We start from the raw sequence: 24,272 nt of genomic DNA on the forward strand, positions 1-24,272 counted from the left end.
GGCCAACTCCAGAGTCTGGTTGAAATTTCTTGCCAGCTGAAAATCTAGAATTCCAGTACAGTTAGCAAAATTTCCTGTTACAGTCACCTACCCTAAAGATAGTTCTCCTTTTCTGTAGAAATCTGCCAGTGCTCAGGAGGCAGAGGCAGGTGGATCTGTGAGTTTGAGGCCAGTCAGGGCTACAAGGACAGCCAGGACTACACAGAGAAACTGTGTCCCAACAAACCAAACCAAACCAAAACAAAACAAAACATTGTTAAATATCACTGAACAGTGAGTTTGGTATTACTGCTTTTCCAGACATTTTTCTGGGAATCTTACAAACAATACTATCAACTTTGGTTTACAATAAAAACATTCTAACTTCCCTTTCTACCTCTTGATCTAGGGTGTTACCTTAGTAGCTGTGATCTTATTCAGCACACCCCAGGACACACCCTATGATCTCACTTAAAGTCTTTAGCTATGTTTTGACATATAACTTCAGAACTAACCCAACCAAATCTGTTTGTCTGTCTCTGTCTCTCTCATATACACACACACTCCCACACATACACAGACACACACACACACACATACACATACACACACAGACACACACACACACACACACACACACACACATATACAGATACACACAGACACACACAGACACACAGATACACACACACACACACACACACACACACACACACACACACGGCTGTTACAAAAAACAACCAAAGATGGCTCTTAAGAAGCCTGGATAAGCGGGGCATTGGTGGCGCACGCCTTTAATCTCAGCACTCGGGAGGTAGAGGTAGGCGGATCTCTGTGAGTTCGAGACCAGCCTGGTCTACAAGAGCTAGTTCCAAGACAGCCTCCAAAGCCACAGAGAAACCCTGTCTCTAAAAACAAAAACAAAAAAAAAAAAAAAAAAAAAAAGGAAGCCTGGATAGATGGCTCAGCATTTGGGAATGCATGCTGTTCTACCATGGGGACTAGAAATCCTAGCACTCACATTGTGTGGCTCACAGACACCTCTAACTTAAGTTCCAAAAGACCAGAAGACTCTGAAGTCACCTATGCACACACTCAGACTGACACATCCTTTCTGTTTTTCAAAACAAGCCCATGCTGACCATTTCCCGAGTGCTCTCTTTTAACCCTTGTGCTTAAATCCATGTTAAAACGTCTTCCTAATAAACCTTGCTTCATACTGACTGGTCCTGAAGTCCTTTTCTGTGGTGAAGACAAGAAAGCCATCTTCATCTGAGTGGAGGCCCCTGCCCCACTGCCACTGACTCTCCACTTTAGTTCTTTCTTCCCCACTTCCTGGCCCGAAGAATCCCTTACACTTATACACATTTGTGATGGTATGTACTGATGGGATGCATCATGATCTTTCGGACAAATCCCTGGGCTTGGTTGTGAGGGACTTGCTAGATAAGGTTGAAGTGAAGGGACCAGCTTCCCTTTTGGCAGCAATAATGGCCAAACACATGCTTCTATGACCTTGTCCTAGAAACTAGAAAGTCAGATGCCTACCTCGTGACAAGGAAACAATCAGAAGTTAGTCACTAGAAAGTCAGATGCCTGTCTCGTGACAAGGAACCAATCAGAAGTTAGCTGGTGGCGCTATGCTTTATGGCTCTGGGTGTGCTTTACAGACAAGCGCACAGCAATGAAGCAGAGAGCATAGCAACCACCCTGGGAGGGCCTATGGGCCATAACAACCAGTTGACCAATCAACACAGGGCAAGCCCTCCAAGCCTGGAGGCACACCAATCCTGAGCCTGTGCATACCCCTAGACACTTCCCTTACGCTGCCCTATAAAGATCTGTACACAGCGGCTTCGAACTGTCTTTGCTAGCCATCGGCCATGGTGGGTGGGTCAAAGATCCGAGCTAACATGGGGTTAGCTCGTTAAACAATAAAGCCTCATGCAATTTGCATCAAGCTTTCGCCTCCATTCTGTGATTGGGGTGGCCGAGGTCCTGGACTAAGATTCTGGAAGCCTCAGCTTTCCGAGGGTCTTACAGAAGTAAGAGGACCCACCCTATCTGACAGATTAGACAAAACAAACAAACAAACAAACAAACAAACAAAGTGACCTGAGCACCAGTATTTGTCTCCTGATTCCTGACTGTGGACTCAATGTGAACAAATGTCTTAAGCTACCGTATACCCAAGCCATAACAAACCCTTTTTGCCTTAAGTTTCTTTGGTCTGGTATTCCATTGTATTAACTAGACAACTAATGTAGTGTTTAAACAACTAATATGTAGATTAATAGGAACTGCTATTTTATTCAATTTTTTTGAGAGGGTGTTTTTTGTTTGTTTGTTTGTTTTTAAACAGGTTCCATGTAGCCCAGGCTGGCTTTGAAATAATCTGTTTAGTTGATGATGACCTTGAAAGTTTGATCTGTCCTCCTGCCTCCACCTTGCAAGCAGAAGGTTACAGGGGTGTGATACCATCCCTTGTTAATGTGATTTAGGGGACTGAACCTGGGGCCTTGTGTATACTAGGCAGGTATTCTACCACTGCGATATGTTCTTAGTCAGTGTTGTTATTTTTAATGTCATTTGATTTTCTGGTCTGAGTTTTTCTCTCTTTATGGTCAAAAGTTGAAAGCAAAACAAGCAAGTTCCTTATTATCCACAGCAGTGGCATACCTCTCTCCTCTTCCCTGACTCCATTAGACACTGTTAGCAATAGCAGAGGGCCTGCACACATTTCCCTCTCAGGTGTGCACCACCCCTTTGGATGGGCATCAGCACAGCCCTATTTAGGTGCTCTGTTGACACATCTACCTGCCAGCTGGGGCTGGTTGCTGCTGGGCTCTTCCCATCCTTTAGAAGTCTCATGTGACTCTGATGGACACCTTACCATGCTTCCCAACCAGGGACACTGTTTCTTTCCAGATGAGTGCTGAGATCCCTGGCACAGGGTGTAGTACAAAGAAAGTGTTTGTACATTTGTTCTGGTCTGGAATACATTTTTATTTCATTAGAAGTTTGGGATGTTGGACTATGAGCAAAGCTTGCGAATTAATTTATAATTCTATGGATATTAAGAGCATTCCATAGAGATTTACCTAGTGTTGGAAGTATGGAGAATTCCTGATTTGTGAGGATGCTAACAATCTTGGAAAGGATAACGTCTGACAAAACTTTCTCAGGAAGGGAAGGAGTAGAAGGAGAGAAAGTATCTCTACCTCTCTTTTTGTTCATCTATGTTCATTGCTGCTCTGTTCCTAATACCTTGAATTTGTAAAGAGTCAATATGTCAATCAACTAATGAATTGATGATGAAAATGTGGTATATTTACACAGTGAAACATTATTCAGTTGTTAAGAAAAATGGAATGATATTTGCCTGTAAATGGATGGAACTAGATGCAATCATCCTGCGTGACCATAACAACCACCTTATGTTAGCTTTCATGATTTATGTATGTGTGGGGAGAAGGGGATCACCCTAAGATTATAGTGTTATAAAGGGATAATAGGGAAATTTGAAAAAGGGGATTAAAGAGGGTGACAGATGGGAGGGTGGTATAGAGGAGGGAATAGGGAGAGACAGCTAACACTAAAGGCTTTTTGAAAAGTCATGTGAAAACCTACTGTAGAAGCTTCATACATTGTATATGTCTTAGTGTTTTGTTTGGTTGGTTGTTTTTGTTTTGTCAAGACAGGGTTTCTTTGTGCAGCTTTGGAGCCTGTCCTGGAACTTCCTTTGTAGACCAGGCTGGCCTTGAATTCCCATAGATCAGCCTCCTTTGCCTTCTGAGTGCTGGGAATAAACGTGTGTGCCACCACCGCCTGACCTTAGTTTGGGTTTTTATTGTTGTGAGAATGCACCATGACCAGGGCAACTGTTATAAAGAAAATATTTAATTGAGGTGATGGCTTAGAGTTTCAGAGGTTCAGTCCATTATCATCATGATGGGGAGCATGGTATCATGTAGGCAGACAAGGAGCTGGCTACATCTTGACCAGAAGGCAGCAGGAGGTTGACTGTCACACTGAGTGAAGCTTCAGAAGAGACCTCAAAGCCCACCCCCACTGTGACCTACTTTCTCCAACAAGACCACATTTACTTCAACAAGGCCACATCTCCTAATAGTGCCATTCCCTTTGGGGGCCATTTTCTTTCAAACCACCACATTATACATATATAAAAGGAATTTAAATGGAATCACTATAATGAGGAAGACAATACCCCAACTAGAACCATGCAATTTTTGTTTACTTTTAAATTCAATAATGAAAAGGTATTTTTGTCTAGAGCACATTTATGGTAAAATTGATAAAGTGAATATTTAAAACTCAGGGCAGCTCAACGTAAATTGCCAGATGTAAGTTTTCTATTTCCATAAAAGTCAACTCTGTAATTCTTTTCTTTTTAAAGATGTTTGTGTGTAGCTGTCTACGTGTGAGAGTATATGTGAACGTGCTTTTGTGCACAGAGACGTGATTGAGTTCTTCTATCACCCTCTGCATGTTTCTTTGTTTCGAGATGGGGAGGTTGAGACAGGGTTTCTCTGTGGCTTTGGAGGCTGTCCTGGAACTAGCAACTAGCCCTTGTAGATCAGGCTGGTCTCAAACACATAGAGATCCACCTGCCTCTGTCTCCTGAGTGCTGGGATTAAAGCTGTGCACCACCACTGCCCAACCCTCTGCATGTTTCTATGAGGCTGGGTCTCTCACTGAGTCTGAGGCTTGCATTTTCTCAGCTAGGCTAGAATCCAGCAAGCTGCAACAATCCTCCTGACTCCATTCCCCTTGGAGCAGGTATTATCTGTGTGTATGGGCTACTTGGCTTGTTGTGTGGATGCTACAATCTGAACTTTGGTCCAAATGTTTGAATAGCAAATACTCTTAACCTCTGAGCCCTCAACTCCACGATTCTTGTTAGCTGCTACACCCATCCACATTTTACATGTCCACCCTTTTTTCTTCATTCCTTGCAACCACACACAAGTAAATGCAATAAGATGTTATTATACTCCAAGGATACAGCAAAACTTAGAAATTTGAATGATGATAAAAGATGTGACCAAGTCCCACCCCCATCAAAAAACAACCAGAGTTCAGAAAAAGCTAATGACATGTCTGAAGCTTAAGTGCAGCTCAGATTGAGTCAAGAGGATGTGGCAGAGGTTGGGTTGGTACATGTTTGTCTTCCAGCTTTCAGGTTGGTTTGTAAGGTTTCTGAGTGCCAAGGTGAACATATTTCTACTATACTTATTTTAAGCTGCCAGTATGATGATGACTTGACTGAAAAAATTTTTTCATTGCTGTTGATTTTTTTTTCTAATTTGGGTAGGTAATTAAAGATTTGACCTAGAAGTCAGCTTTGAAAATGTTGTATTAAAGAAAGAATTTTGCCTAGGATAAATTTTGATCTATAGCTGGGCAGTGGTGGTGCACGCCTTTTGTCCCAGCACCCAGGAGGCAGAGGCAGGCAGATCTCTGTGAGTTCGAGACCAGCCTGGTCTACAAGAGCTAGTTCCAGGACAGCCTCCAAAGCCACAGAGAAACCCTGTCTCGAAAAAACCAAAAACAAACAAACAAACACACAAACAAAAAAAGAAAACCAGCTGGGCATTGGTGGTGCATGCTTTTGATACCAGCACTCTGAGGCAGAGGCAGGAGGATCTCTGTGAGTTAGAGGTCAGCCTGATCTCCCCTAGCAAGTTCCAGGACAGGCTCCAAAGCTACACAGAGAAACCCTGTCTCAAAAAACCAAAAGAAAGAAAGAAAGAATGGAAGAAAGGAAGAAGGAATTAGAAAACCACTATTACCTTTTTTTCCTTCTCCATCTTGTTTTATAACTCTACAGAGCTATAGACACATCATGTGTGAGAAGGTAGGCACAGAAATACTAACTATTTCAAAACAAGCAGATGACACACAGAGCCCCCTGAAGGTTGTTGTATTGGGCAGTGGAGAAGGCATAGTTTGAAATTCTCCTGGGACTTTCTTCTCTCAGGATGCCACCTGTCCTGGAAGAGCTGAGACTGCAGTGGGGACTCAGTGCACCTCAACCTTTGGGACCTCAGTCCCTTACCAGTCTCACCCTTGGGATGGGTATCTGTGCAATCCCCAATTCACTGCTAAGGTTCATGTGTACGGTCCTTCAGGGGCCTGCAAGCTCAGAGCAGCCCTCTCTGAAGGTCTAGGAAGAAGAGTAAGAGGATTTCCTTTAAGTAGACCTACTTTTTCTTTGTCCTTCAGTCCTCATCAAGAATCTGGAGTTTGGGAAGTGTTGGGTTTGGACAAGGAAGGCAAGATTGGCAAGCCAAAGTGAGTCAAGTTGTGGAAGCTAAGGCAGCGAGCAGCAGAAGAAGGCTAACAAACATAAGGATGAGTCTAGTCTACTTTCTGTAAGTCTTCAAGGCTGGGGGTCTGATTATCAGGTATCAGAGAATGGAATGACTGTGGATAAGTGGAGTAGAGGAATGATGAGGCTGGATAGAGAGCTTGGATCCAGAAGGATGGATTCTGACTCTGCTCTGAGGCTTTTATGAATTTCCAGGGTTTCTAATATCCATGCATATTAGCATATGCCTGTAATAATAAAAGTATTTCATAACAGTTCATTATTCATTAAAATTTTATTTATTATGTATTTGTGTGTTTATGTGTGTGTATAGGAGAGAGAGAGAGAGAGATAGAGAAAGAGAGGGAGAGACGGAAAGAGAGAGGGAGGGGTGCGGTGAGAGAGGGTGACATATGTGTGTTACAGGTGTCACAGCACGCATATGGAGGCCAGAGGATGACTTGTGGCATCAATTCTTTTCTTCCACCTTATGTGGAGATGCTGGGGACTGAACTCAGGTGGCAGGTGTCTTGAGCCATTTGCATGCCCTAAACTTTGCTGTTTATTAACAGCTTGTAAGCAGTGCACTTCTATTAAGAGCTTATAAGTTCCCTACTTCTGTGAAGAAAAAGCATTCTGGGGATATTAAATCATGTGCTCAATATAACAGAAGTAGGAAACAGATCAAACTCTTATCCAACTTAGCTCTAAAGGTTATTTTTAAATTATCATGTATTTTACTTTACTTATGGTTTATGAGACAGTGTCTTACTCTGTATTATAGGTCTGGAACTCACTACTTGGTCCAGGCTGGCCTTAAACTTGTGGCAACCTTCCAAGAACTCAGATTATAGGTCACCATATTCATCTACACTGGATTTTTTAAGCCGTTCTCTTTGCTGTACTGTGACTAAATTTTGAGTCTGTGTGTATCTGGGCATATGTATCATTATAATGTACATTTCCACTCCATTCAATGTTCACCCGTTCATTTTATCCATCCATTAATTATAGTGACGAATAAGGGCAGAAGTGGGGTGGAAAGGATGGTAGACGGGCTCTCTGGCAACAAAAGTCAGTGTGATGTGCTTTACATATGATCAATTTAGGGTAGTTAGTGTTTTACAGCAATTGAACTTTAAAGTTAGGCAGTAAAGCTGTGAATATGGAAATATCTCAACCTTAAGCAAGATAGACTAAACCAAGGCACTTGCTGCCACACACTGGTAGGACGCTTCATGCAGTGAAACATTTCCTGGACTGACTTTCAGCTAAGCCTGTTGCTTAAAGAGCAGCTTTGAGAAGGTCACAGGAACTGGAAAGGAGGTGTGGAGTCGGCACTGCTTCACACACAGGAAACTTCTTTCTGAGGGCCGAAGTTTAATTCTTCATTTTATTTTTCTCTCTGCTGGTTTTCCTGATTTACATTTTCCCTTATTTCCCCCCCCTTTTTTAAAATTTTATTTATTTATTATACAACATTCTGCTTCCATGTATATCTGCACACCAGAAGAGGGCACCAGGTCTCATAATGGATGGTTGTGAGCCAACATGTGGTTGCTGGGAATTGAACTCAGGACCTCTGGAGGAGCAGTCAGTGCTTTTAACCTCTGAGCCATCTCTCCAGCCCTCCCTTATCCCTTTTATACCACACAAGACAGATATTTCTAAGCAAGAAAAGATTACCTCACAACCACAAGTTATATATTTTCCAAAAACAATTTAAAATCTCTATATAAGAAGTCACTGTAAGATGAAAAGTTACATGTTTTCCTTAAAAGCCCCCAGTAGTGCCGGGTGTTTGTGGCACACACCTTTAATCCCAGCACTTGGGAGGCAGAGGCAGGTGCATCTCTGTGAGTTTGAGGCCAGCCTGGTCTCCAGAGCGAGTGCCAGGATAGGCTCCAAAGCTACACAGAGAAACCCTGTCTCGAAAAACCAAAAACCAAACAAACAAAACAAAAAAGCCCCCAGTAGTTAAATATTTTTCTTTGTATTAATTTCCTCACCATAACATCTTCACCCTAAAGCAATGATTCTTTTATTACCGATTAACCAAGTTTTAGGCAAGCTAAGTAGATTTCGGCCATTCCTTCTGTACTGGCAAGCAGCGGTTTGCAGTTTCAGTGCAGCAGATTTTGATTTTCTACTCTAGAGAAACTTGAAATGAGTGGTCAGCTAGCTCCTTATTTTTCTTTACACACAATAGGTTCAGATAGTTTTCTTTTACAACTTTGTTTTTTTTTCCTAGGTGCATACCAAAGCCTGTGATTAATTCTGTAAGTTACATGACCAAGGAACTCAGGCCTGACATTGGGTGTAGGGACATAATTGCTTTCTTGATCATCAGCCTGTTTTTCCACAGGCAGAATTCATGGGTCTTTAATGCATAAAGTGTCCTTGATCTTACTTTTCATGGTCTTCAAATCTCATGTCTAACAGAGGGGAAGGTGACTTTTAGCCCATTCTTGCCTTTTCTGTGTGTCATATTGGAGCGACTGGCAGAAAAACCTAAACCATTTCCCTAATCATCTTTACTAACTGTCCTAACAACCTGTATCTTTTAGGCTAACTCAGAAAGTCCCATTAAATCATAGATCTAACTGGTCGTAATTACTCTTACAAAATCATCTTCATTATGATCTGCAAAGTAAGTTGCCCAGTGAGAAGGTGGGATTTTTCCAAGGAAAAACCACACGGTACTAGATACAGTGGAATCCTTTCATATAGTGATCACACTTGCCAAATACAGCAGGAACACGGCAGCAGCAAACACAAGGAAGCACAGCAGAAGCAAGGGGCATTGTAGAAAAAAATCCAGCTGGAGCTATGCCTCTCCAGGATATACCAAGAGTAGCTTTGCCATTCACTGGGCTGTATCCCATAAGCTCCATTGCTGACTCCAGCGCCTCTGACATGGCCACTGGCATAAGCCAAAATGAAAGGCATAGGCAAAGACAATCTGTCCTAAAAGTGTCCTATGTTATTGGTGAGAATCTCTTGGGAAGTGTCAATAAAATGACAATTATGATCTTACTTATATAGCTAATGAATGCTTTTAGCATTTGTATGTGGCTTGGCATATACTGGCTTCCAATTTATGTAGGCTTATTTTGCTTTACATAGAAAGTAATACAGTTTTAATGTATGAAAATTTATTGTGGGGAAACTTAAGACTATGAGAATATTCACTTTTTTATTTGGCTTAATTAATGATATTCAGTTTATAAAGGTTCTTGAGTGACACTGTTGTATAGACATTGAAGATAACATGAAAAATGAACAAAATTCACATGATTTTGTCTTATAGTCTAGCCAGGAAGAGAAATGTTAAAAAAGTAATATAAATACTATGAATTTCCTAAAAGAAGAAATATTACTTTGCAAGATAGGGGAATCTGGAAACTATTTCCAGGGATGTATCCTTTATGTGCATGGAGTGGAATAGGCTTGTCTGAGGCTGAAGTGATGAGTGAAACACAGCTTTGCCAGAAGCAGGAGAAGGGCTAGGAGAAGTACTTTACATCGAGGGAGACATAGGCACCCAGCCTCATTAAGAATGGGCATGGATCTGGGCAGTGGTGGTGCATGCCTTTAGTCCCAGCACTCCAGAGGTGGAAGCAAGTGGATGTCTGTGAGTTAGAGGCCACCCTGATCTACAAAGCTAGTATCAGGACAGCTAGGGCTGTTATACAGAGAAACTCTGTCTAGAAAACCCAAAAAGAAAAAAGAAAAAAAGGGCATGGACAGAAAATGTACTTCACTGTGTTTGCACAGCCGTGTCATCTGCTTCGACCTCTGATCAGCTTTGAATTACAGTGCTTCAAACTGTGGCTCTGGAGTTGGGTCACAGTCTATTGCTATGCTGACATCATGTGCTTTCTGTTCTCCACAGAGCTTGCTAGCTCCATCATGAATTTTGCTTATGTACATAGAAGTTTTAAGATTTGGTGTTTGACTCTCATATGTATTTTATACTTATTGTGTAGCTTTTTATTTTTGGACAGGGTTTCTCTGTGAAACAGTCCTGGCACTCACTCTGTAGACCAGGCTGGCCTCAAACTCACAAAGATCCACCTACCTTTGCCATCCGAGTGCTGGGATTAAAAGTATTCGCCATCACTGCCCAGCCATTGTGTAGCTTTTGAAGAGTTATTTCTCTGATTTACTTTCTACATTTGTAAACTATGCATGATAATATGGTGTATCTATTTACCCCCAGATGGCCTTAACTTCTGATCCTCTTCAGTGCTGGGATTACAGGAACATGATGGCATCCAGGATGTATGCAATGCTTTTATAATAGCCATGGCTTCCAACAGGCTAGGCAAGCACTATACCATCTGAGTCAGGTCCCCAGCCTTCTTAGAAGACTTTTAGGAGAGTTACAAAAGTGGCTTCATGTTAAGATTTTTCAATTGTCAAACACTGAAAATTCTCAAATCTTACCAAGTTTCTTTGTTTCTACTTTGACTCAGGGTTTAGAATAATTAAATTCTGTGCTGGCATTGGTGACACATGCCTTTAATCCCAGCACTTGGGAGGCAGAGGCAGGAGGATCTCTGTGAGTTCAAGGCCAGGATAGGCTCCAAAATTACACAGAGAAACCCTGTCTTGAAAAACAACAAAAAAATTAAATTCTGCATTTCATCCACTAGAGGTCCTCCCAGCATTATTTTTAAAAAGTACAATTGGATTAATTCTTACAGATTTTCTTCCTTCATCCTTAAGGGGTAGATGGAGGCCCAGCTTCACATCTTGTTCTCCATGAGGAGGTAACCCCGTCTCAGAATGTGTTGGTCTGAAAGTCTCAGGCTTGGAGGATAGTGATGGAAACTGGTGTGGTGTTGGTGTTTGGACAAATCTCGCTTCTGTATATTACTGTTCTTTCTACAGCTTCATATCTCTTGTGAGTCATCAGCATTTCACAGCGTCTGCAGGCATCACCTGGTAAAGGATAGCACCATGAAAGAGTGCTGGTCATGGAATCAAATATCTTGCCACTGCCAGTTACTCAAGATGAGATTTTCCTTGCCAGATAGATGACTTCACAGATGTTCGGTTTCTCAAAACAAAACGAAAGTAAAAAGACAAAATTCATTTTTAATGAGGGTCTTCTAAATAAGATAACACATAAGAGATGTTGGAGTGTAGTAGGTATCCAAAATTGCTAATTACCTCATGTTCCCAGTAGTGAGACAGTCTCTTTAGTGTATCCCTGTTCCTGTATGCAGTTAGAGCACTTTCCCCTAAACACATCCATACAACAATGAATTATATAGACTCAGAGAAAACTCAGTCATTTAAATAGGATTAGTAGTTTATAAATTAGACAAGTTATTTCTCTCTGATTTGGTTTCTGAAGAAACTTGAGAATTAACACCAGGAATCTGATGGCTCTTTCTCAAAGTCATGAGAATTGCTCTCCTTTTGGGGCATTTATTATTTTTTTTTTCTGTCAGTGTTTTGCCTGAATGTATATATGTGTATTATGTGTGTGCCTGGTGCCCACAAAGGTCAGAAGAGGGTGTCAGTCTCCCTGGGACTGGATTTAGCTGTGAGCCACGACACTCACAGCAATGGGTGTCAGAAATTGAACCAGTGGAAGAGCAGCCAGTGCTTTTAATCATGGAGCCATCTTCCTGCCCACCAGTATTGCTCCTAATAGTAATCTGATTTTCTTTTCTCAAATATAGGGAAGAGAACCAGTTCCAAGGAAGTTGAGGAGGAAGAGTTACTACACAATGCCTCATGCTTATAATACACATTTGCTTTTAGGATAGAAAGGCTATTCTTCAGATCTCAATGGTCATGCACAACATGAGTAGCTACAACACTGGCCCTTTCACCCTCTCAGGCATCCCTGGACTTGAGCAGTACCATGTCTGGATCAGCATCCCTTTCTGCTTTATCTATTTGGTGGCCATTGTGGGCAACGGCCTTCTTCTCTACCTCATCGCAGTGGAAAACAGTCTTCATTCCCCCATGTTCTTCTTCCTTTCCATGTTGGCCACGACTGACCTCATATTGTCTACAACCTGTGTCCCCAAGACCCTTAGCATCTTCTGGTTTGGTCCTCAGGAAATCAGTTTTCCTGGCTGTCTGACCCAGTTATTCTTTCTGCATTACAGCTTTGTCTTGGACTCAGCTATCTTGCTGGCCATGGCATTTGACCGCTATGTGGCCATCTGCTCACCCTTGAGATATACCACTATTCTCACGCCCAAAGCTGTTGTCAAAATTGCTGTAGGAATTTCTTTCCGAAGTTTCTGTGTTTTTGTCCCATGTGTTTTTCTTGTGAATCGCCTACCCTTCTGCAGGACACACGTCATTGCCCATACCTACTGTGAACACATTGGTGTTGCCCGGCTGGCATGTGCAGATATCTCCATCAACATCTGGTATGGATTTTGTGTTCCTATCATGACAGTGATTACAGATGTGGTCCTCATTGCCATCTCCTACACTCTCATCCTATGTGCTGTTTTTCGTCTTCCCTCCCGAGATGCACGCCAGAAGGCCCTGGGCACCTGTGGTTCTCATGTTTGTGTCATTCTCATGTTCTATATACCGGCATTCTTCTCCATCCTTGCTCATCGATTTGGACACAATGTCCCTCGTACTTTCCACATTATGTTTGCCAACCTGTATGTAATTATCCCACCTGCACTCAACCCTGTTGTCTACGGAGTGAAGACCAAGCAGATACGGGATAAAGCTATTCTTCTGCTCTTTCCCAAATGGTCCCAGTGACAGATGCCTGAAGTCTTGGACCTGGGGGCCAGTTTATAAAGTATAGTAGGTAAAAGGCTGAACTTATAACCATTGGCTTTCAGGAGAGGATACATGGAACTATTCTTCCTAATCAGAATTGGGATTTTTGCCTTCTTAATTATTTCATGCAGAAGCCTACTGAACCATTTTAGTTTTAGGAAAAGAAGTTCAGAGATTAGGAGATAAAAGATATTTATTTCACTTCTGAAAACAAACGGCTTATCTTAAATAAGAATATTGCAATTCTCTTTGGTTGTGCCAAGTAATAAAGATTTATTTAAAGCTGGGTGTTAGTGCATACCTTTAATTCCAGCACTTGGGGGGCAGTGGCAGGCAGATCTCTGTGAGTTCGAGGCTAGTCTGGTCTGTAACATGAGTTTCAGGTTACACAGAGAAACCATGTTTTGAAAAACCAAAAAAAAAAAAAGGGATTTGATTAGAAAAATAAAATTATTATATCCCATTTTCACTTAAAATATGTCTGAGGAATTTATTTTTACATACAGCTTAATTGTGTGTTCTTATGTCATAGTAAGGTAGGAAATTAGTGTTGTTACTGTAGCTTTTAGATTTAAAAAATTATATTTGTGGGCTGGAGAGATGGCTTAGAGGTTAAGAGCACTGGCTGCTCTTCCACAAGTCCTGAGTTTCATTCCCAGCAACCACATGGTGGCTGACAACCATCCGTTAATGAGATCTGGTGCCCTCTTCTGGTGTGCAGATATACTTGGAAGCAGAATGGTGTATATAAATAAATAAAATCTTTAAAAAATTATATTTGTTTGTATTTGTGTGCCTGTGCATGCATGTGTTATGTATGTGTATGTATATGCATTTAGGCACATAAATGCCACAGCTTTCACATGGAGGCAAGAGACAACTTGTGAGGAAGTTAGTCCTCTCTTTCCACCATGTAGGTTTTGGGACTGAAACTCAAGCTTTCTTGTCAGAGGCCATGGAGATATACAGCATATGGCAATTGATATTTCAGGTGTGGACTCACCAGACTCTGAAAGAGATACTCCTGTTTAACAAGGCTTACAGGACCATTGACTCTGAAAACCGGATTCCAGAATCTGTAATTTCTCTCATATGCCGATTCACTTCTTCCCTAGGATAGCCTTGGGATTTTTCCCCACTGTATGTGTGTTTATCTCATGCAAATATTCCATCTGCTGTGCACACATTTCTGTCAGTGGTCAAGGGGATGACTTTTCATTTAGCTATATAGTTTTGATATATAGAATATATACTGAGAAATGCTTCATAACTGGATCTATTTGTCCCACAAGGACTGTGGACACGGAAAAGCCTGTCTTGTTCTATTTTTATTTTTTTTTAAAGATTTTATTTATTATGTATACAACATTCTGCATCCATGTATATCTGCACACCAGAAGAGGGCACCAGATCTTTTTTTTAAAGATTTTATTTTATTTATTATGTATACAACATTCTGCTTCCATATCAGAAGAGGGCACCAGATCTCATAACGGATGGTTGTGAGCCACCATGTGGTTGCTGGGAATTAAACTCAGGACCTTTGGAAGAGCAGTCTGTGTTCTTAACCTCTGAGCCATATCTCCAGCCCGATTTTTTTAAAAGATTTTATTTATTTATTATGTATATAACATTCTGCTTCCTTGTATATCTGCACACAGGAAGAGGGCACCAGATCTCATAATGGATGGTTGTGAGCCACCATGTGGTTGCTGGGAATTGAACTCAGACCCTCTGGAAGAGCAGTCGGTGCTCTTAACCGCTGAGGCATCTCTCCAGCCTGCCTGCCTTGTTCTTTTGCTTAGACTAACTGCACATAACTAGCTTACTTTCACCTCAGCAAGCTCAAATTAGACTAAAGGCCTTTTGTAAATAGTTCATAAGTTTGAAACCATCCAGCTATGTACAAGGTCAGAACCACGGATGTCCAACCAAGGTTACTAAGAAAAGCATGCCAATTCTTCACTTGTCAGTCTACTATCATCTGGCATTGTGCCCCTACCCCTGCTTTGCTTCTATGGATCTTTGTGTTGTCATGGTAAGCAGCCCAGCTCCTTATTTCTTGCGTTAGGAATGTGCTCTTGACTAATGAGAAACAACTCTTGTGATTTCCTTATAGCTTGAAGGCTCCTGTAGGAGAAGAACTTTCAGAATAGGAGAAGAAGAAGCTATAAGAAGAAGCATGGAGGGGGCTGGAGAGATGGCTCAGCAGTTAAGAGCACTGACTGCTCTTCCAGAGGTCCTGAGTTCGAGTCCCAGCAACCACATGGTGGCTCACAGCCATCTATAATGAGATTGGGTGCCCTCTTCTGTTGTGTAGGTATACATAGATGCAGAATGCTATACACATAATTAAGAAATAAATCTTAAAAAAAGAAGTATGGAGAAGTTAGAAGTTGGACAGGATTATTAGAGCAGGAACAGAATGATAAAGAGCACATGAAATAAAGAGCACGACCCTCAGATTGTGCTATGGAAGTTACTATAGAAATCTTTTGCCCACTCCTTTGCTCCTGAGAAGTATTTTACCTTTGGAAACCTGGGTTGGGGCTGGAGCTGGTCTCTTGGCCCTTATACTTTCTGACTTGGAGGCTAGCACCTCTAGCTGCTGAACCATTTTGCTGGAATAATTTTCTAGTGTTTTAATACGGTGGTAATTATTAATTTCTAAATAACATCAGTTATGTGTCCTGTTATCTACCAGGTGCATAGGCAACATTTATCAAATAAATGAAAAGAAAAATCTTAATGAAATTATTAAATCAACATCATAGATTTTTTTTTGTATGAGGGGGCTAGGATAATGCTAAAATTTTATTTGAAAAGAAAAGAGATACCAGAGATAACTCAACAGTTGAGAACACTTCTCTTCTAGAGGACCTGGATTTGAGTCTCAGCACCCAAGTGACAGCTCACAACCATCTGTAACATCTTCTTCAGCCTTCTGGAGGGTATGGACATGGAACACATACATATATGCAGGCAAAGTGCTCACACACATAGAAAAGGAAAAAGATAAAGAAATGAAAAGTTAGAATGTGGACTTTGGGAGCCCAGTCCATATAGAGGAATACTCCCTGAGCCAAGACACACGGGGGTGGGCTTAGGCCCTATCCCAAAGGAAATGAAAGACTCTGATGACACCCTTTGGAAGGCCTCACCATCCAGGGGAGCAGAGAAGATATGTGACAGATAAGGTTTTAGTGGGGGGGGGCGGTAGGGGAGGAAGGGTGGGAGAAGGGAAATGGGATTGTCATGTAAAACAATCCTGTTCCCAATTCAAATAAAAGAAGTTGGAAAAAAAAAGAAAGAGACAAACATAAATAGGAATGAGGTCACTGGAAAATAAAGGAAACAGTTCTGATAATAGTAGACTAAAATCAAATTCTAATATTTTCCCATGGATTATTAGAAGGGTCAAATAAAAAAATAAATAAAAACATACTTATATAAAAAACATAAAAAAGAATATTTTCCCATGGGATGATGGGTCTAAGGCATCTTTTAGAACTTAATTGCCATATGGTAAAAACAAAACAAAAGCTAAATTAGAGCTCAAGTAATTGGCCAACCTTAGTAATTGGCCCAAATAATCTTTAAAACATGCAAGAGTAAATTAGACATAAGGAAACTGCCATTTTAGTCTTTTGGGTGCCTAGCCATCAAAAATAGTAACAAAGTTTCAAATTAAATAAATTTCTGAATACAATACAGGTAATTGAATTGTAGGGCCTTCCATTTTAAGATATTTTATTTTATAGGAACTCTTCCAAGACAATGAAAGAGCAGGGTCAGCTGCCTGTCATGGTGCCATTCCTTGACCATGCTAAGAGAATTATATTGATGTGTAATTGCTTCTTAACATTATTTAATAAGGGGAGAATATTAGATGGCATATTTTGAAGATGTGAATTACAAATAAATAGAGTAGGACATTGGAGCAAATGCTTATTTTAGTTTAGTGAAAACCGTGAAGATTTACCAGCACCCTCAGGTTCTAGTGAAAGAATTAGGCTCTGACTTTAGTGTGACCTGATGTTGTAACCAGGTGGAAAAGAAAGAACATTGACTATTTTATGAAGGCATAGAGAAGTCAAAGAGAAGAATCAGAAATGTCTGAGTCTTAAACCTACCTTGTTCTTCGTACAAGATAGTCCAGAAAAAATTGACTTACAGTGTATTTCTAATCCTTTATATTTGATTGACATTTAAATAATCAGTTTTGCTATATTGAATACTGAAAAGATACATTTTAAAATCTAATTATTGGTAATATTCTGTGTCTAACCAGAAGGAGACTCAATTAAAGTTAAAAATGTGTCAGGAGATGGTTCAGTGACTAAAGTGCTTGGTGTACAAGTGTGAGGACCAGGGTTTGAACCCTCTCAACCAATGTAAATGTTGGGTGGTTGTGTGGTTTGCCTGCAATTCCAACTTCAGACAGGATTCCCAGGAAAAAGCTGGCTAGTGATACTAGCCATATCTGTGGGTTCTGTGTTTGATTGAGAGACCCTGCCTTGACAAATGAAGTGGAAGAGTAATTAAGGGTGATTCATGATATCAACCTTAGGCTTCCATAGGCAAGTGCTCACACATGTAAACATGCATGTATACACATGTATACCACTCATACACATGTATACCACACACACACACACACACACACACACACACACACACACACACACAGCATGCACACAGAGAAAAACACTGAAGGAAAACAAATTAGCAATTTCTTTTAATTTACTTATTTATTTTTGTTTGTACATCTGACCAATGTTTCCCCACCCTCCTCCCCTTCCAGCCCCTCCTACCTCTTATCTTCACTATTCACTCCTCCTTTTTTTTCTTCAGAAAGGGTGGGTCTCCCATGGATATCTGCCAGCCATGGTAGTTGCAGTGATCTTAGGCACCTCATCTGCTATTAAGACTGGATAAGGCAATCTGCTAGGAGGAAAGGGTCACAAAAGCAGGCAACAGAGTCAGAGACAGCCCCTGCTCCCACTGTTAGGAGTACCATAAGGAGACCAAATTACACAACTGCAAATTAGCAATTTTATACTCCACATTTTACATTTCTTGTTGAATATATTTTTAGATATAACAGAGCTATTGGTAGTAGGCTCACCAAACTTAGGGAAGTTAACATGGCCATTAGAATTGGGCAATAATAAAAGCCTCTTTAATAAAAATGAATAATGAATGAATAAATGTGTAAATAAGTAAATTTGAGACTTGAGCTTTTAGGACTATATATATATTCCATATATATATATATACATATATATATATATGTTTATATATATGTTTTTCAAGACAGGGTTTCTCTCTGTAGCCCTGGCTGTCCTGGACTCACTCTGTAGACCAGGTTGTTCTTGAACTCACAAAGATCCCCCTGCCTCTGCCTCCTGAGTTCTGGGATTAAAGGCATGTGCCACCATCACCTGGCTCAGCTTTTAGGAATTCTTAACAGTATCAATAGTCTGACCTAATTATCTTCTCACTAGAAATGTATTTTAATAGATGTACTATTTTTATTTATAGCATTTACAATGAAGCAGCAGTCTGAGTTGAGTTTCAGTAGTGAAAATATGGCAATGACATAAAGGTCTGGATAGGTGATTAAAGGAAGATGAGACAGCAGATGGTTGGACTCTGAGGTGGGAGTAAAAGAAAAACTTCAGTTAGGAAATGGTGTAGTCAGATACACAGTCTGCCTATAGCATGGACAGTATACAGAGAGACAAAAGTGGGAGTCAGATCATCTTTTTTAAAATTTATTTTTATTTTTTATGTGCATTGGTATTTTGCCATGAAACTGGAGTTTCAGACAGTTGTGAGCTGCCACGTGGGTGCTGGGAATCAAACTGGGGTCCTCTGGAAGAGCATCAATGCTCTTAACAGCTGAGACATCTCTCCAGCCCCCACACAATCTTTTAATTATTTGTTTTAGATTTATTTATGTAATTTATGTGTTTTTTGCCTGTGGGCATGTCTTTGCACCACATGCACGCCTCATGCCTACAGAGGCCAGAAGAGGGTGTTGGATCCCCTAGAACTGGAGTTACAGATGGTTGTGATTTGCCATATGGGTGATGACATTCAAACCTGGGTCCTCTGGAAGAGCAGCCAGTGATTTTAAACCCTGAGACATCTCTTCAGCTCCCCCATCCCTTTTTTTTATGTGGTTTTCTTTGTATTTCTCCAAATAGATGAAAAATAACCTGGTGGCACAGGTTTATTCTAATTGTCCTTATTATTACAGGGAGATCTAGAACATCATCCTAAGTTCTCCAACCCAGGAGGTCTGACAGACAGACTTCCAGATGTGACTTCCTTCCACATACATACCGTAACATGTATAAGCAAATCCCAAACAAAAATGCAGCCCGCTCCTAGCATCAATGGCATATGTAGGGTTAATAGAAACATCTCTGTCTCCTTCCTTTGAGACTGAGAGGAGACAGCATAGGTGTCCCTTAGGCGCTGCCTATTTGTTTCTTTTCCACATTGAACACTGACCAAATAACATAAAAGGGCATGGAAGCAACCTCTTGGAAGTCCCTTCCTTCTCCACTTGTGATTTTTTCCCTGCTTGTAGATTTTCTGTGTATCTGTCCAGCATACTTTCTTCTTTCTCTTTGGCCTGATTCCCAAGATTAGGTGAGTGCTGGTTCTTTGAATGGGTTAGACTGCAAGTAGGATTTGGGGAGGGGAGGGTAAATGAAAAGCCCGTTGCTCCATTGTCTAGAAACCATGATGCCGACACAAGAATGTTCTTCCTTAAGCAACACCCCTGTTATAAACTGAGGCCTCCTTACTAGTGCTTGTGTTATTGCTTCATTGAATGGACATGAAAAAATTAAACCAGATGGACAATCAATGTAGCTGAGTTAAGCATGGCCACACTTGGTGTTGTTCAGGCTACTTCTGTGTTGGGACACAGAGGTGACCTAAAATGCAGAGTCAAGTGTGTAGGAGCATGTGTATGCCGAGATGCGCTTGTTCATTTTTTATCCAGTGGTCTTTTTTCAACAGCTAATGATAAGCATTCATGATGAAGTACATACAATCCGAAAAGGGAGCAAAGCTTACTACAAGTTGCCTGTGCTCCTGACTGTGTATTTGGGAGGCATGTTTCATGTCGTCATAACATAAACCAGAAGAATTAGAGACGTCAGATCCTTTTGAAAGTGAAGAGTCTAAGAATTATAGATTTCAGATAGCTTTCCAAATCCACATGGCTAAAATCTTGGAAGCAGGATTAAAGTTAATTCTGGAGCCTGGCTTTCTGTTCCACTGCACATAGTCTTTACCAATATTGTTTTCATAATATTTTTGGCATGTCTGTTTGACACATCTGACTCTGTATAATCGCCGGCCCTACCTAATTCACCTTTGAATTTCCTCAAGTGCTTTCTTTTATCTTTTCTTTTATTAAACTAAAAAGAATTCATTTATTTATTTGTGTATGTTTGGGTGGGGGGGAGCATGAGTGATGTTGTCAGGCTTGGCAGCAAGCTCCCTCACCTTTGAGCCATCTCCTTGACCCTCTTTTCTTTGTTCTTCTCTCTCCCTCTCTTTTGAGAAGGTCTAATGTAGTTCTATCTGACTTTGAACTTGCTGTGTAGAGAGTGATGCTCGTGAACTCCTGATCCTCATGCCTCCACCTCCTGGGTGTTGGGATTATAGTCCTGTGCCACCATTCCTGGTTTTATGTGGTTGGGGATCAAATCCAGGACTTCTTGCTAGGCAAGCACTCTACTGAATGAGCCATATCCCCAGCCCCAAATGCCCTCTACTTCTGTGTTCCTCACCCTTCTCTCTGTTTGACATATAGGATCTTGAAGTATTTCTTTCTTTGTTTTATTTCATTTTGTGTGATACTGTGTTGTCAAAAATGAAGGACTCTAAACCAGGCATGGTGGAACTTACTTGTAATTATAGCACTCAGGTAGGAAGATCATGGATTTGAGGCCAGCCTGTGTTTGTTTTTATAGAGTTTAAAGCAAGACTGCTCTACATAGTGAGAGACACTGAAGCAAACAACAAACAAGCAGAAAGATTGCTTTTTAAAAACATCGCCCCACCTTCTCCCTCTCTCTCTCCCACCCTTTGGCTGTGAGGTGAGTTCTTGTTTTGAGGTAATGATGTGTGGAAAAGCAAGCAGGCTTGCCTTCAAATTTTGCTTCCAGTTCCTGTGGCAAATTCCTGAAACCTGGACTTGTGAGCTGAATAAGACCAAGACCCCCTCTCCTTTACTTTGCATGGCTTTTGGTCAGGTTGTTTTGTCACGGCAGTGGAAATGAAAACGTAGGATGTTAACCTGTAGAGAGAATGCAAATGCAGATTGGGTTTTACTGAGACTCTAGCTTGGTGATTCTCAACCCTCCCAGTGCTGTGACCCTTCAATCCGGTTCCTCATGCTGTGGTGACCTCAACCATAAAATTATCATCTTAGCTACTTAATTACTGTAATTTTGCTATGTTATGAATCATAATGTAAATATTTTTGGAGATAGAGGTTTGCCAAAGGGGTGCTACCAATATGTTGAGAACCAATACTTATCACATATCCTTTTGGATGGTGAAATCTTTTTTTTAGATAAAAATGTTCTTTTTTCAAGGCAGGGCTTCTCTGTGTAACAGCTCTAGCTGTCCTTGAACTAGCTCTGTAGACCAGGCTGGCCTTGAAATCACAGAGATCTGCCTGCTTCTGCTTCCCAAATGCTGGGTTTAAAGGGGTGTGCAACTACTGCCCAGCAAAAATCCTAACATATAACATATAATCAAGATATATACACTTGTGTAGTGTACAGTATGGTGAACACTAACTCTCCTGGTCTTATTTTTAAGTAAAGGACTTCTGAGTAACAGCTATAAGGGCCTTTTCTTTTTTTTTCATTTTTTATGTATTTGAATTACAAACAAGATTGAATTAGATGACAATCCCAGTTCCTTTTTCCCTCCCTTCCTCCTCTACCACCCCCCAACTAAAATCCTACCTATCATATGTCCTTTCTTCTAATCTACACCTGACTCAAAATTTCTGCTTCCTCATGACCTCTGCATCCTTCCTTTTCTTCCCTATAAGGGCCTTTTCTAATTTAAATTTTAGTTACATATGTGACCCAGCATCTTGTTGGAATTCAACTTGTATTTACTGATCTGAATCAGACTACTAGTTAGCAATACAAGCTTTTGTCCTCAGAAATCTAAGATCCATAGTCTTTAGGTAGTTTAGAAGCAAATAGTTGTTTGTCTTGAGGCACAGATAGATATTCTAGAATGACAGAGTGACCATGCAAGGATTAACCAATAATGTCCATAAAAAATGCAATCTACTAACTTGTGAAAAAGAAGTGTGTCTTGTAATCTGTCGATATACACCAAAAGACAGTGTATAATATAGAATTCAGATAGTCTGGAATGCTCCCTAGAAACTATATGCCAATTAGAGGATAGCTGGAAGAACAAAAGATTTTTTTCCTTAGTTGGAGTAACCATGGTGTGTCTGGGATGACCTGATACATGCACATTGCTGTCATCATTGTCAATCATTTATCACTTCAAAAAGTCATAGTGGATGACAAATTACTTCAGGAGTCCATAATGATACTTGGTTTGAAGTGAGAGTGACTCAAATGACACTGAATGTTGTTATCATCTCTGTTCTTAGGACGTGAGGCTGGGAGACAACGTGCCCTGCCATGATTACCTTTAATGTGAGCAGTTACAACCTAGGGCCCTTCCTTTTGGTGGGTATCCCAGGCTTGGAACAATTCCATGTTTGGATCGGCATTCCCTTCTGTGTGATCTACATTATAGCTGTTGTGGGAAACTGTATACTTCTCTACCTCATCGTGGTGGAAAGGAGCCTTCATGAACCCATGTTTTTTTTTCTGTCCATGCTGGCAATGACTGATCTCATCTTGTCCACAGCTGGTGTGCCTAAAACACTCAGTATCTTTTGGATGGGGGCTCAAGAAATCACATTCCCAGGCTGCCTGACACAAATGTTCTTCCACCACTATAGCTTTGTCCTGGACTCAGCCATTCTAATGGCCATGGCATTTGATCGCTATGTGGCCATCTGCTCGCCCTTGAGATATGCTACCATCTTGACTCCCAAGACTATTATCAAGATTGTTGTGGGCATCTCCTTTTGAAGCTTCTGCGTCATCTTGCCAGTTGTATTCTTGTTGACACGCTTGCCTTTCTGTAGGACACGCATCATACCTCACACATACTGTGAGCACATAGGTGTTGCCCGACTGGCATGTGCAGATATCTCCATCAACATCTGGTATGGATTTTGTGTTCCCATCATGACAGTCATCTCAGATGTGGTCCTCATTACCATCTCCTATACCCTCATCCTATGTGCTGTGTTTCGCCTTCCTTCTAGAGATGCATGCCAGAAGGCCTTGGGCACCTGTGGTTCCCATGTCTGTGTCATACTCATGTTTTACACACCTGCCTTTTTCTCCATTCTTGCTCATCACTTTGGACACAATGTCTCCCTCACATTCCACATCATGTTCGCCAATCTCTACATTGTTATTCCACCAGCAATGAACCCTATTGTCTATGGAGTGAAAACCAATCAGATCAGAGAAAAAGTCATTCTTTTATTTTCTGCCAAGAGAACAGAAGGTTGATCTATTGATCAGCAGAAAAGGCAGAAGAATTTCACTATGCATATGCTTTAAGCAGGAATGAAACAGTGTGGCAAAACAAGGGAACTCTATTTAAGGCCAGAACTACTTGTAGATGCTCTGTGTACCAGGCAGGACTCAGTGACACATAGTCTTCTGGATAAGAAAAAATCCTTGATGACTTCTGTTGTATGACACTGACAAAGAAGAAAGAGATGAGGACAGAATAGAGTTAACCTAAGTGAAAAATCAATCTGATTTGGAAATTGTGACTGGCACTTGCAGACAGAGATACTGAAGAAAATAGACTAAATGGAGGTTAAGTGAAAAATCACTCATTCAAGGGATTAACATATAGATAATTGGGTATTCATAATGAATGGTATCCAATCATAGTTACTGTACATTTTAGGTTTCTGAATAACTGACTTTAAATGTGTCTCCCATAACTCTCCAAAGCCCTTTAGCCCAACATAACACAGCTGGGTCAGCAGTGCTCCAGAGATGAGAAAATTAGTGTGCACACCAAT

General features: G+C 40.9%; 2 protein-coding genes across 2 annotated transcripts; both read left to right on the top strand.

Annotated features, from left to right (window-relative positions):
- Positions 1-12,014: 12,014 nt before the first annotated feature.
- On the top strand, positions 12,015-13,063 carry LOC100764419 (olfactory receptor 52H1). Its single transcript, XM_027408041.2, has one exon. It carries the CDS (start codon positions 12,116-12,118, stop codon positions 13,061-13,063), a length of 948 nt encoding a protein of 315 aa, XP_027263842.1. The 5' UTR covers positions 12,015-12,115.
- Positions 13,064-22,794: 9,731 nt separating this feature from the next.
- LOC100763259 (olfactory receptor 52H1) lies at positions 22,795-23,745 on the top strand. The gene is given in 1 exon segment (XM_027408040.1): positions 22,795-23,745. A coding segment is annotated over 1 exon segment (951 nt).
- Positions 23,746-24,272: the final 527 nt, after the last annotated feature.

The sequence above is a fragment of the Cricetulus griseus genome, chromosome 3 (genome assembly GCF_003668045.3).
Source record: "Cricetulus griseus strain 17A/GY chromosome 3, alternate assembly CriGri-PICRH-1.0, whole genome shotgun sequence".
Classification (NCBI taxonomy): Eukaryota; Metazoa; Chordata; class Mammalia; order Rodentia; family Cricetidae; genus Cricetulus; species Cricetulus griseus.